Raw genomic sequence first — 14,440 nt, 5'->3', positions numbered from 1 at the left:
GCAAAAACCAAGAGAAGAAAAGAAGAAGTTGATGGTCAAATCTCCTCCTTGCCTCTTGCCTCTCTATTTCTTGCACTAGACTCTGAAAAACTTCCTTGGGCGAGCTTGACTTTATATAGGTTAAGTGGGTTTTCCTCCAGATTTCCAATTTTGCCCCTAAATAATTCTTCCCGAAATTTGGACTAGCGCGACCGCGCACCTGGCCGCACTAGTTGGCTGAGGATTCTGTCTTGGACACGCTAAAAGTAGCGCGGGCGCGCACCTGGGTGCGCTTGTCCAGTTTTTTGTTTCATCATTTCTTTTCCTCGTCTTCAAGCGTACTCAGCTCCGAGGAGTCTTTCTTGCTCCAAAATGGTTCCATTCACACTTTTAAGGCATCTCATAGGCTCCTCAATCTGAAATGTATACAATTCACAATTAGAGCCTATTTTTCATCAACTAACCATATTATGATATTGGAATATAATCAAGTGGAAGCATAAACAATCGCCAAATTACCTAGATTTAGGCTATTATCAACACCCCACACTTAATTCATTGCTAGTCCTCGAGCAATCAAACTATGCATTCTAAAGGTTTCTCCACTCAACCATCTCCCCTAACGCTTTACACCCAGAACAATTTACATACATTACGCCTAGCAGTTAACAATCCTAGCCTCAAAGGTCGACTCTCAAGTGCCATGCAATATTCATACTTCCTCAACATACTCTACACAGAAGTCAAGACTTGCTTTTCCATCACGAATCATATGCCCTCACAATCATATCAACGCAAATTGAAATCAATCAACCATTCGAGTCATATACTCACATATATCAAAGAAATCAATCACTCTCACAAAAGAAGTCACATGCATGCAATTGGTACCATAAGCTTGCCCTTAATGTAAATCTCTACTAATGTAGGCTTGCTCGACCCAAAATCAATTAGGACTTTTTCATGGTTGTAATGTGGTCTAAGGGACGGGTAGGATATATTTAGGAATAGTGACTAACCCTTCTAAGCACTTTAACACATCACAAGAGCAATTTTCGCGCAAATTCTTCAACCCACTTCACTTTCACAAACAATATCACCCTACAAATACTCCCTTCTTCTTTAAGCACTATATTAATTCATACCCACTAGCTGGAACAAGACACAATGTATTCATTTCTTCTTTTTTTCCGCTAGTGGTGTGTTATTCTACAAAACAAGTGCACCTTTCTTCCTTTTATTGGTTCCACTAGCCACTCCACACTTATTTCCTTCTTACTTCTTTTAGCGCTCATCTCAAAATTAAAGTGCTTTAAGAGGTAAAAGGATCAAAACAATATCAATTAAGAACAAAGGGTATAGGCTTGTAATGCGGGTGCCAAACAAAAGTCTATAGGCTCAAAATGGTTAACTAGGGATAAATTTTATTTGTGATAAGCAATTAAGCTCAAAAAGGTCAAAGAAAGCCTAAAATCATTTTTCAAACCGAGCATCACCTAAGATTTCGCTACAACTCACATACCGAGCAAGTTCTAGACACAAGTACAATACATGGACTATACAAAAACTCACCACACATGGCATATGACTCATTCAGATCAGCTCATCAAGACGCTCCGTTACGAGCATTCAATTCAGTAACAAACATACAGATTAAGGCACTTTTAGTGAGATTCAACAAATAAGACTAAGCGTTACACTCTAGGGTCTATTGTGTTTAGGTGTGTCAACGCTATGGGTTCTCTTTTGATTCTCTAGCTCGTAGCCCATTAACCTAATCTACAAATCAAAAAGAAAACAAAATAAAAAACTACCTATACCCGGTTCAAGCTAAACCCTTGTAAAAGAACTGTGGCCTAAAGAAAAACCAAGGGGGAGTTGCTACACTACCTAAGAAAAAAAATAAAAAAAAAATCTTTTTGGTGTTTTCTCTAGACTAACTTCCCTCAAGAAAATCGTCTAAAAGATCTGTCATCAGGAAGAGTCTACATATTTTCCAAATTTTTTTTCTTTTTTTTTTCCGACTCAGTCCCTCAAGAACCCCGCCGAAAGGGATCCATCGTCGGGACGAGCCATTTATCTAAATTAAACAAATGACTCCTACTTAATCATCATCAAAACTATCAAGCCAAAATGAAATAAAACAAAACAAACAGTCAATCGATACAACTACATACAACATACACTGAAAAAATCCCCACCCCACACTTAAAAATGAAGGCATGTCCCCATGGCTTAAAATTTGAAAGAGCAGAGAGGTAAAGGAACTTCCCTGAGGGTTCACTCCTGGTCGAAGACGGTTTCCTGGTTTACGTTGCACGCACGCCCCAGAGCTCGCAGCCAGCTCATGAATTTCTTTTCCGACTTCACTTTTCGGTCAGCTACTGCGTCTACTCGAGTGCCCAAATTATTCATGGAGGTGTGCAAACCAGCCATCTCCGCCTCCATCGCAGTAAAACAGGACACCCGGGCAGCTCCTGAAGATGTTGCTGTCCCAGATGGTCCTGCTGCTGCAACATTTTGCTCCTGAGCCTACGGTGTTGTCCCCATGTGCACCTCAGCATCCTCTCCGTCATGAGAATCATCAGAGCTACTACTCGCAGACTGGCCACCTCTTGCCTCCTCCTCTACTACTTTCGGCTCCTGCCCGTGGTCACCTTATCAGCGCGAAATTGGCCTTCCCTTTTTACCAACCCATCCACAGCTAGATTTTCGGGCACCTGAGCATCCTTGTATAGTTGAGTAACTAAAGAAGGGAAAAAGAACCCATACCTTTTGACTTGGCTGCGGACGAATATCTCATCATGCATCACTTTGGCCATGTCGAAGTCGTGACCATTTACAAAGCACCAAATCAACGCAGCGCGGGGCCCATTGACCTCTGTAGTATTGTGAGATAGAGTCAAGTGGTTGTTTATTAGGTACAGCCAGCACTTCCCTTCAAAGGTGAGTGCTGAGGAGTGAAACTTCTCCCCATAGTCCATCTAGATCACTTCTTTCCCGGGTGCACAAATAGTCTCAAAGAATCGCGCCTATTTTTCGTTCGTTGGGTTGCGGCCGTATTCATAGAAGTCATCATAAACAGCTGGAGGTGGAGGCAGCTGGTAGGCCGTCCGTATTTCCTCAACAGAAGCATTTACTGCCCTTCGGCGCACCGTGACCACTCCATTATCATGCTCCGGCACATTCGCATAAAATTCCCGCACAACCGTTGCATTGCCCTCACCAGGCTCATTGATGAATGTGTGCAACCCTCGCCTCACCAACTCCTCGTACATGTGAGGACAGTGTCTCTGGAGCTGTCTGACGTTAATACCACTCTCCGGAATTGGCTTTTTACGAGCCTTTTACGCAAAGCGGGCCTGAGCATTGGCCGAAACAAATTTGGAACTATCAAAGGAGCGTGCAGGTGCATCCCTTCGTGACCTAGATGAACTAGCTTGGCTGCTCGACGAGGCTCCTGTGGCGCGTCATTTCCTAGATGGAGTCATGATGCCTGCAAAACGGGAACACATTAGCCCATCCCAACAAAAATATTGTGACTTAATGCGGTTATTCAGACTTCACACGCATAAGTGGTCACAATTACAGAATCATGCTCATTGGGACCTTTCCACAACCACCTTGTGGTCATTAGGCATTCACAACACCTTTTAAGCTTTTGAGAACAAGAACCACCCACATACATTCACCAACAACACAAATCAAGTGGGATTCCACCTCACACTGATCCTCCACCAATACCAAAACACATTGCACCAATTTCTACACAAAATCTAAGTACAACTACTACAACATAAGCATAAGAATACAACAAACAAATCTGAAAAATAAAGACAGAAAAAGAGAAGAAAGAAACTAGGGCTCATACCTGTGGTGAAGGAGAATGGGGAAGATGCTAGTGAACTCGCGGGGGAAGGACTCGTGAGATGGGGAAGGGATTTGGGGCAGGGGTTTTTTTGTTGGTGGGGTTCGATTTGAAGAATGGGGGAAGAGGATTTTGATTTTGTGTGTGTTTGACTGGGGTTTTTTGTTTGAAGGGGAAGAAGAGACGGGGAGGGGGTTAGTAGGGGGGGTAATTTAGTCTAAAGATTAAACAAATAAAAAAATTAAAAAAATTTACACAAAAATGCTAGATTTTTTACGGAACTAGCACGCCCAGGTGCGCGAGCGCGCTCATTTTAGTGCCGCCAACACAGAAACGTTGAGCAACTAGCACGCCCAGGTGCGCGGTCGCGCTAGTAGCGCGTCCAGGTGCGCGAGCGCGCTCATTTTAGCGCGGCCAAGGCGGAAACTTTGCAATTTAGCGTGCCTAGTAGTGCGTCTAGTAGCGCGGGCACGCATTTGGGAGATTTGTTTCTTCAACTTTTTACCTGTTCTTACCTTATTCATTTGCCTTAGCACCTACCCTTTGTCACCTGCATTGGTTAGCTCGTCCTAAAACACAAAATTAACACTACTACTATCGTTGGGTTGCCTCCCAACCAGCGCCTTATTTAACGTCTTGGCACGACGATTACAACAATTCAATGGGTTGCCTCCCATCTAGCGCCTAATTTAACGTCGCGGCACAACTCAACACGTTCTCGAGCATCCGTCAAGTCCATCGAGGTCTTGTGACGTGCAAAGTCACCACCCCAATAATGTTTTATACTTTGACCATTCACCAATAAAGTACCAGTTGAACTCATATCCCGCAATTCCACAACTCCATGAGGCTTCACACTTACCACAACAAAAGGCCTGACCAACGAGATTTAAGCTTTCCGGGAAAAAGCTTCAACCTCGAATTGAACAAAAGAACTTCTTGCCCTGGCTCGAACTCTCGATGTTGAATGTTCTTGTCATGCCACCTCTTAGTCTTCTCTTTATACAATTTGGCATTCTTATATGCGTGCAAACGAAACTCATCAAGCTCGTTGAGTTGCAGCAACCTCTTCTCGCCAGCCAAGTCCTCATCCATATTCAGCTTTTTAATTGCCCAATAGGCCTTGTGTTCAAGTTCGACGGGCAAGTGACATGCCTTACCATAAACTAACTTATACGGAGAAGCACCTATGGGAGTTTTGTATGCAGTTCGATATGCCCACAATGCATCATCTAACTTCCCTGCCCAGTCTTTTCTATTTGGACTCACTGTTTTCTCAAGAATCTGTTTCACCTCTTTGTTTGATACTTCCACTTGACCACTCGTCTGGGGCTGATAGGCAGTGGAAACTTTGTGCTTGACTCCGTACTTTGCAAGAACATTATTTAGCAGTTTGTTGCAGAAATGCATTCCTCCATCACTGATCAATACTCTGGGAGTTCCAAAGCGTATGAAGATGTGCTTCTTAACAAAGCTTACCACCACCTTTGCATCATTAGTGGGAAGAGCAATGGCCTTCACTCACTTAGACACATAATCCACTGCCACCAATATGTACCTATGACCATTGGAGTATGGAAACGGTCCCATGAAGTCAATTCCCCACACATCAAAAAACTCCACTACCAGAATGTTTTGCAGCGGCATCTCGTGCTTCTTTGTGATCGTTTCGGTTCTTTGGCACCTGTCACACATTTTAACAAAGGCGTGTGCATCCCTAAACAATTTTGGCCAATAGAAACATGATTGTAGCACTTTCTGGGCGGTCCTGTCTCCACCATGATGACCTCCGTATGGCGAGGCGTGACAACTATGAAGTATGGCATTCATCTCCTCCTCAGGAACACATCTCCACACCAAATGATCTGCACAGAGCCTGTATAAGAATGGCTCATCCCACATGTGAAGCCTCACATCATGTAAGAACCTTCTTCTATTATCGGGTGTCAATTCTGGTGGTGTCACCCCGATTGCAATAAAGTTCACATAATCTGCATACCACGGAGCTGTACTTGAGGTGATTGCCAATAACCGCTCATCAGGGAATGTTTCTTTAATTGCACCCCCTTCAGCTACATGATTCCGATTTTCTAATCTGGACAAGTGATCAGCCACTTGATTCTCTGTTCCTTTGCGATCTCGAATCTCTAAATCAAACTCCTGCAAGAGTAAGACCCACCAAATCAGTCTCGGCTTGGCGTCCTTCTTCTCAAACAGGTATCTGATAGCTGAATGATCTGTGTAGATGATGACTTTGATCCCCATAAGATATGACCTGAACTTGTCAAACGCCCACACCACTGCAAGAAACTCTTTTTCAGTGACTGTGTAGTTCATCTGAGCTAGATTCAGAGTTTTACTCGCATAGTAGATGGAGTGGAAGATTTTATTTCTCCTTTGCCCCAAGACAGCACCAACAGCTAAGTCGCTCGCATCACACATCAACTCAAATGGCTGCTCCCAATCCGGAGCAATTATGATTGGTGCAGTCACCAACCTTCCCTTCAGCTCCTCGAATGCCTTCAGACATGCATCCTCAAATTTGAAGGCGATATCTTTCTCAAGCAACCTGCACAAGGGAGAGGAAATTTTTGAGAAATCTTTAATGAAACGACGATAAAAACCTGCATGGCCCAAGAAACTGCAAATGCCTTTGACAGATATCGGTGGAGGCAATTTTTCAATCGCTTCCACCTTTGCCTTGTCCACATGCAAACCATCTTTGGACACCTTGTGCCCCAAAACTATACCTTCACGTACCATGAAATGACACTTTTCCCAGTTTAGCACCAAGTTAGTTTCTTCACACCTAGCAAGTACTTTATCAAGGTTCATCAAGCAGTTATCAAAAGAACATCCAAATACAGAAAAATCATCCATGAACATTTCCACAAACCTTTCCACCATGTCAGTAAAAATGGCCATCATACACCTTTGAAAAGCCGCAGGTGCATTACAAAGACCAAAGGACATTCTCTTGAACGCATACGTGCCATAAGGACACGTAAAAGTGGTCTTCTCTTGGTCCTCTAGGGCTATAGAAATTTGATTATACCCCGAATAACAATCTATGAAGCAGTAGTACTCCTGGCCAGCTAATCTATCAAGCATTTGGTCAATAAAGGGGAGGGGAAAGTTGTCCTTCCGGGTGGAATTGTTCAATTTTCTATAGTCAATACAAATTCTCCAGCCGGTGACAGTTCTTGTAGGGATTAAATCATTATTCTCATTAACTACTACAGTCATCCCCCTTTCTTGGGTACACATTGGACGGGGCTTACCCATTTGCTGTCTGAGATAGGAAATACAATACATGCATCAAGCCACTTAATCACTTCTTTTCTTACCACCTCTTTCATGATTGGATTGAGTCGGCGTTGTTGCTCTACACTGGGCTTGTGTCCGTCCTCCATGAGGATTTTGTGCATGCAAAAGGTTGGGCTAATGCCTTTAATGTCAGACATCGTCCACCCAAGTGCTCGCTTGTGCTCACGTAGCACTCTCAATAGCTTTTCTTCCTGCAGTATAGACAAGTCAGAAGAAACAATAACGGGTAAAGTGTCAGAGTCACCCAAATAAGCATATTGCAGGTGAGGTGGGAGAGGTTTAAGCTCCAATTTTGGGGCTTCCTCAATTGACGGCTTTGGAAGAGGTCCCTCTAGCCTATTCAAAGGCTCAAAGGGGTGTATCCCTTGCATGTACACACAAGATGTATCAAGGATGTGCATCATCTCCTCAACCTCCTCATAATCCCCCAGGCTATCAAGCAACATAAGTGCTTTCTCTAGAGAATCGTCTAGATATACACTCGGAGATTGAATTTTCTCATCAGCCTCAACAACAGATATCATTGAGAGCTCCTCATAGTGGCGGGGAAGTTGGATTGCTTTGTAGACATTAAAAATTGCTTCCTCGCCATCTACCCTCAAAATTATCTTTCCCTCTCTCACTTTGATAATTGCATCACCAGTAGCTAAGAGAGCTCGCCCCAATATGATTGGAACCAGTTCATCAGCCTCATAATCGAGGATAATGAAATCAGCAGGGAATATGAACTTCCCAATCTGCAGCAACACATCTTCAATCACCCCTTCAGGGTGTGCTATCGATCTATTAGCCAGCTGCAACATCACAGTAGTGGGCCTTGGAGCTCCCAGGCCCAATTGTTTGAACAAAGACAGGGGCATCAAATTTATGCTCGCCCCAAATTGCAAAGAGCACGACCCACATCAATATTACCAATGCGCACAGGAATCGTGAAGCTGCCAGGATCCTTAAGCTTTTGAGGGAGCTTATTTTGGACCCTTGAAATGCACTCCTCAGTAAGTGCCACTGTCTCAAATTCAGTTAATCTTCTCTTGTGAGCCACTATATCTTTTATGTACTTAGAAAACTTTGGAATTTCACGAAGTACATCAACAAGTGGGATATTCAATTGAACCTGGCTCAACATAGAGAGAAATTTTGTGAACATGCGATCATTATTCTTTTTCTGCAATCTCTGGGGGAAAGGTGGTGGTGGCCTTGGGGCCTCCACTGGCTCTGGAATTTCAGCATCATTCTTTGGCTCGTGAGTCACTTTAGGGATCAACTCTCCCTCAGGTATGGGCTTGTCTCTCTTTTTCTTTGGCACTTCCTCTATCTCCCTCCCATTTCTAAGTGTAACTGCATTCACTTGAGGGTTCTTTTCTGTATCACTGGGGAGAGTGCCTGCAAGTCTAGTGTTTTGATTTGTTACTAACTGCCCCATTTGCCTTTCAAGATTTCTGAAGTCGGTCCTGAGTTGCTGATTGTCAATCAACAACTTCTTTAGCAAATCATTGGTACTTTCTTCCATTTGTTGGGGTGGTCTCTGAGGTTGATTGAAACTTCCTTGGGGTCTATGCTGATTCTGATTCTGTTGATTTCCACCCCATGAGAAGTTGGGATGATTCCTCCAATTTGGATTGTAAGAATTCCCGTATTGTGCATGCTGATTTGGTGGACCTCTGTTATGTTTCCCCAAATAATAGATGGATTCCGGATTCGTGGGGCACATATCACTCATATGACTGTCGCCATAGAGTTCGCAGCAAATAGTCATTTGTTGTACATGTTGCATTATCTGTGGCTACTGCATTGTCATCCTAGTCATCTGATTGGCCAGCTTTGCAATATCGGCTCTCATGGCTGACACGTCGTCGAGATCAAGTAACCCAGCTGATTTTTGCTTAACTGCCTTTCGTGAATCACCCTCACCTTGCCAGTTATTATCATTAGCAGTGAAGTTATTCAACAAGATTTGGATTTCACTGTACGGTCTGACCATGCAACTACCCCCACAAGCTGAATCAAGATTCATCTTTGAAGCATCATCTAACCCATCTACAAAAGTGCGACCCAATACCTCGTCCGTCTGGCAATGATGAGGACAGTCTCTGAGCATCTTATTATACCTTTCCCATGCTTGACGAAGTGTCTCGCCAGCTCGTTGTTCGAACCCAAGAATTTGACTCTTCAATACCTTTGTTTTCTTAGTGGGGAAAAACTTGATTAAGAATTTCCTTGCCAGATCATCCCAGGTACGGATTGAATTAGCTGGCTCCTTATTCAACCACTCCTTAGCTTCCCCAATCAGTGAAAAGGGGAAAAGTGTCAGCCTGACATAGTCGTTGGAAACGTTCGGATAATTGTAAGTATCCGTAATTTCCAAAAAATTCTGAATATGCCTCTGCGGGTCTTCATGAGGTAAGCCCACATATAGCCCTGTGGACTGGATCAGCTGTACCATGTATTGTTTTAGCTCAAAGTGCCCAGTGATATCAAGCTTCACAATAGCTTGAGTCATATTAGCCAGACTGGCCTTTCGGCTTCGATCACCGCGCGTTCCTCATTACCTGCAATCTCAATTGGCTGTGGTTGAACTACGATGTCCAACTCTCTTTCAATTCTAGTTCTAGCGTCAACCTTCCTCCTCAATTTGTGAAGTGTTTGTTCAATTTTGGGATCAAGAGGAAGGAGATTGTTTGCGCTTCTACTTCTTCGCATTCAAGAAAAGAAAACTTGTATTGGCACAAACAAAGTGAATTGAAAATTAAAACTTGAATAAATAAATAATAAAAGCTCAACTCAGTCAAGTAGCTAATTTCTAAGTCCCCGGCAACGGCACCAAAAACTTGTTGCGACCAAAAATACTCACGCAAGTGCACGTGATCGACAAGTAATAGAGTAGTGAGTAGAATATCGTTCCCACGAAGATTTATGATTAACTGTTGACTAATTCAAACTCAATTAATTTGTCTATTCAAGAGGTTTTTTTTCACAAAATAGAGATGTAATTGTTTTACTACCTAATTACCAAGCAATAATCTAACTAGAGCAATTAACCAAACAAATAACAATTCCAAGTAACAAACAGTAGGAGAGGATATTCCAGGGTCACAAGCTAATTAACAATCGTGTTATGTTCTTAGCTTAAAATGACTAATCGATTTACCTGGATTGTTGATTGACAGGGTTAATGTTACTCATAAGAATCTGTCGAGTCCTTACTCGCCTATTCAAGTTAACTCAATGCCTATATGTCTATGGAATTAAGATTAACAATAATGCATTTACAATTCTTGTATTTCAACCAAGTAGGGCAATTGGGTATATGTATATCCCAATTGCTAATCCGTTCCCCGAGGCCCGGGTTCAATAACTTGCTTTATTTAATTCTATATGCAATTTAAAGTTCCCACTTTCGAGTTCAACTAAAGATTCATAGATAGTATTTCACTGTTAGCTACTCAGCAAAATAATTAAAAGCAGAATTAAATAAACAACCCAAGATGATAAACCAACTTTGTCAAATTAAACTTCAAACAACAACATTCATGTTTCACCCATGACCCTAGAACAATGGGTTTGAGCTACTCATACTAGTGTTCATCACAAATAGGTTGAATTTCATCCCAAATAGCAAAAACCAAGAGAAGAAAAGAAGAAGTTGATGGTCAAATCTCCTCCTTGCCTCTTGCCTCTCTATTTCTTGCACTAGACTCTGAAAAACTTCCTTGGGCGAGCTTGACTTTATATAGGTTAAGTGGGTTTTCCTCCAGATTTCCAATTTTGCCCCTAAATATTTCTTCCCGAAATTTGGACTAGCGCGACCGCGCACCTGGCCGCGCTAGTTGGCTGAGGATTCTATCTTGGACGCGCTAAAAGTAGCGCGGGCGCGCACCTGGGCGCGCATGTCCAGTTTTCTGTTTCATCGTTTCTTTTCCTCGTCTTCAAGCGTACTCAGCTCCGAGGAGTCTTTCTTGCTCCAAAATGGTTCCAATCACACTTTTAAGGCATCTCATAGGCTCCTCAACTTGAAATGTATACAATTCACAATTAGAGCCTATTTTTCATCAATTAACCATATTATGATATTGGAATATAATCAAGTGGAAGCATAAACAATCGCCAAATTACCTAGATTTAGCCTATTATCATTTGACACAATCAACTTAATAGAATTATTTGACGATAAATATTTTACTATCTTTTGTACAAATTATACAATGCTTGACTTAGAGATGTTTGTGCAACGTACGAGTATAGAAACTAGTCTATATTATTATAAAAGCATGAATACAATGTCAGTTTACAAAAATAACCTTTTAATATTAAGCATAATAACTCATAATAAAAGGACATAATCAGAATTCTAGATATTAGCCTTATAATCCTATTAGTTTTAGGACATAATACTACATGGTAGGAATCCTATTAGTATAATTACTTTCCGATTGTCTAATTCATTTAAAATTGAACATGTAAATATCCTTAGTCATGTAATCCTATTGCGTTTAGAATATATTTCTTAAAAACTCCTATTACTAATTTAATTTGAAAATGTATTATATTGTCCTATTACTAATTTAATTTAATTAGAGAGTGTATTATATTGTCCAAATCCATTTAGAAAAAAGAGAGCATATATTATTATACAAGTATAAATACAATATTTATATACCAAATTAGCCCTAAAATATTAAACGGAAGAACTCATAGGGAAAGGACATAATTGTAATAACTTATTTTTTTGCCTAAAATACCTTCTATGCTAATTTTTAATATTGAAGATTTTAAAATTAATAAATTTTATCTATTAAATTCTTGTTAAAAATATGTAGGAAGGTTTAATAAAATTAATTTCATAAGAATCCTCCGTATTGGCAATACATTGTCACTCCACAATGTCCAATATCAAAAAAAAATAAAACTAATATTAAATGGACTGCATAAAGAGTTGAAACTGAGAAAAAAAATACTCCAATAATAATATATTTTTATATTATATTTAAACTATTTTCCTACTCAAATAATATTTTTTTATCAATTTTTCATGTAATATTAAAAAAATCCAATTATTAACAACAACTAAGAAAATATTTAAGAATATAAATGTGTGAGAAAGAGAAAAAAATAGTTGGTCAGAGTCAATACCACTAATGATTCTACAAATACAAAGATCTAAAAGTGAAATGTCATATCAATCTTTTACTCTTTGAAAATAAAATTTATGGTGGATAAAATAATAATTAAGATTAAATATTCAAAATAAGAGATGAACTAATATTAAGATCTAAATCAACATAGAATACATTATTTTTTATGTTAAAATGAAATAATTAAATTATTTAATTAATTATTTAGCAAGAGAAATCAATTTAATTATTTTTTAAATTCACCTTATGAGTAAAATTCTTATTCAAGTTTAAAAAACAAATATTATGGTACATAAATTTATTCCATAAAAAGAGCATTAGAACAGAAAGTAAAAATGTTAGTATTATTAAGAATCAAAATGCTATACAAGTGTCTAAGGAAGCACAATCAAAGCTAAATCCTAAACAAGAACACGCTTTTAAAATTATATTATATAGAGTCGACTCTGCTATAACTGGATTATTCTTTGTAGATGCCTCCGGCGGAATTGAAATAATATTTCTATGTCATGCATTACTTTCAAATATCATATCAAGAGGCATGACACTGTTAACAATAATATCAAATGGTGTACCAACAACGATTTTATTGTGAGGCCACCCACTTCAAATTTGATATACATCTTCAAACAACTTAAATAACCATCACAAATATATCAAAGCAGAGAATGGTGCTAAATTTATAAGGAAAGCAAAATTGATAATATGGGATGAAGCACTTATGGCTAAGTGTCAAACGATCGAAATAACTACCAATGTTTTAGAGATATATTGGATATTAATGAACTGTTTGGTAGAAAATTAATGGTTTGGGAGGTAATTTATGTCAAGTACTACCAGTAGTTCCAAAATCGACAAAAGCAGAGACTGTAAAATCTAGCTTGTCAAAGTTATACTTCTGGCATCAAATAAAAAGGATTTAACTGACAAGAAATATAAAGTAAGAATAGATCCAGTATTTAGTGTCTTCTAGCTTTCAGAAACGAAGAAGAGCATCAAATAAAAGATGATTTGGCTTTTCCGAACACTTGATTATCAATCCCAATGGTAATAGTAGTGCATTTAATAATAGAAATATTTCTATCATTATATTAAAACGCAATTTGTGCAAATCGCATGATACAATTAAAAAGATATCTTAGCTAGCAGAAATGAATATGTTGATCAACTAAATAAAAGGTTAATTCCAAAATTTTATAGTAAAAACAAAATATTTTTCTGTTTTTTGACTCAGCAGAAAATGATATCAATAATTACTACCAAGAAGAATATTTAAATACATTAATACCAAATGTCCTTCTACCACACATATCTGTTGTCAAGTTTATTATTTCTTACGTATGTTAGAGGCACCGCATATATAATAAACTGAGTTAAATTTGATCTTCCATTGTATATAGGTTGATTTTGAAGAAAAATATGTCTGTCATGCTACTGAAAACTTACATACGCCGAATAGTACACATATGGTATATGAAAGTTTTAATAATAATGTCATACGTGTAAAATAATACGATACTGGTCAATGTGCTTCTAAGTATATTTTTATCCCTGAATTCAACTTCCACATTCTGAAACTAAGGAATATCCTTTTTAATTTGTGAGAAAATAATTTTTAATATGTTTATGTTTTGCAAGTGTAATAAATCAAGCACAAGAACAAACATCCTAAATATTGGACATATTTACCGCAATATATTTTCTTGCACAAACAACTGTATGTTGCATTTTCAAGAGGGATACTAAGATTGATAACAAGAGTTCTGGTTAAGGTAGAGCAACCAAAGCATTAGGAGGAAACATACACACAAAAATATTATCCACGAATAAGTGTTCGTTAAGATACCATCATATTAAATATTTGTAAACTATAATACATAATTCTTTAACTAACATGACACAATTAATCATTTGTGTAAGTTTTGGTGATGTCCTTTTATATTAAATTCATGTATTATGCTAATTTAATAATATTTTTTGGCATTTAGATGATTGTTATATTATTATACATTAAATTTCTCTTATTAATTAAATTTTTTTATTTTTCATATAAATAAATATTTAAATCATCACGTGCCATTATTAACGTGTAACGCACGTTCATAGATACTAGTTATTATAAAAGTATGAATAC

General features: G+C 38.9%; 1 protein-coding gene across 1 annotated transcript; it reads right to left on the bottom strand.

Moving 5' to 3' along the window:
* Window positions 1–4,705: 4,705 nt before the first annotated feature.
* LOC142170315 (uncharacterized) lies at window positions 4,706–8,930 on the bottom strand. The gene is made up of 6 exons (XM_075232196.1): window positions 8,289–8,930; window positions 7,798–7,968; window positions 7,348–7,680; window positions 7,129–7,139; window positions 5,963–6,416; window positions 4,706–5,332 (listed from the first exon to the last, which is right to left on the bottom strand). Exons 1-6 carry the CDS (start codon window positions 8,928–8,930, stop codon window positions 4,706–4,708), a joined length of 2,238 nt encoding a protein of 745 aa, XP_075088297.1.
* Window positions 8,931–14,440: the final 5,510 nt, after the last annotated feature.

This window comes from Nicotiana tabacum, chromosome 16, assembly GCF_000715075.1.
Source record: "Nicotiana tabacum cultivar K326 chromosome 16, ASM71507v2, whole genome shotgun sequence".
In the NCBI taxonomy this organism is placed as follows: Eukaryota; Viridiplantae; Streptophyta; class Magnoliopsida; order Solanales; family Solanaceae; genus Nicotiana; species Nicotiana tabacum.
Note: the sequence above shows the minus strand (reverse complement) of the source record. Positions and strands in the feature narration are given on the sequence as shown.

Bases quoted from the DNA above. Each gene is read 5' to 3' on its own strand.
- LOC142170315 (XM_075232196.1), bottom strand. From the start codon at position 8,930: ATGACTATTTGCTGCGAACTCTATGGCGACAGTCATATGAGTGATATG. The intron at 7,969-8,288 runs GTTCAATTGAAT...GTGATGTTGCAG, and splicing joins TTCTCTCTATGTTGAGCCAG to CTGGCTAATAGATCGATAGC. The intron at 7,681-7,797 runs GTGAGAGAGGGA...TCTGTTGTTGAG, and splicing joins CTGGTGATGCAATTATCAAA to GCTGATGAGAAAATTCAATC.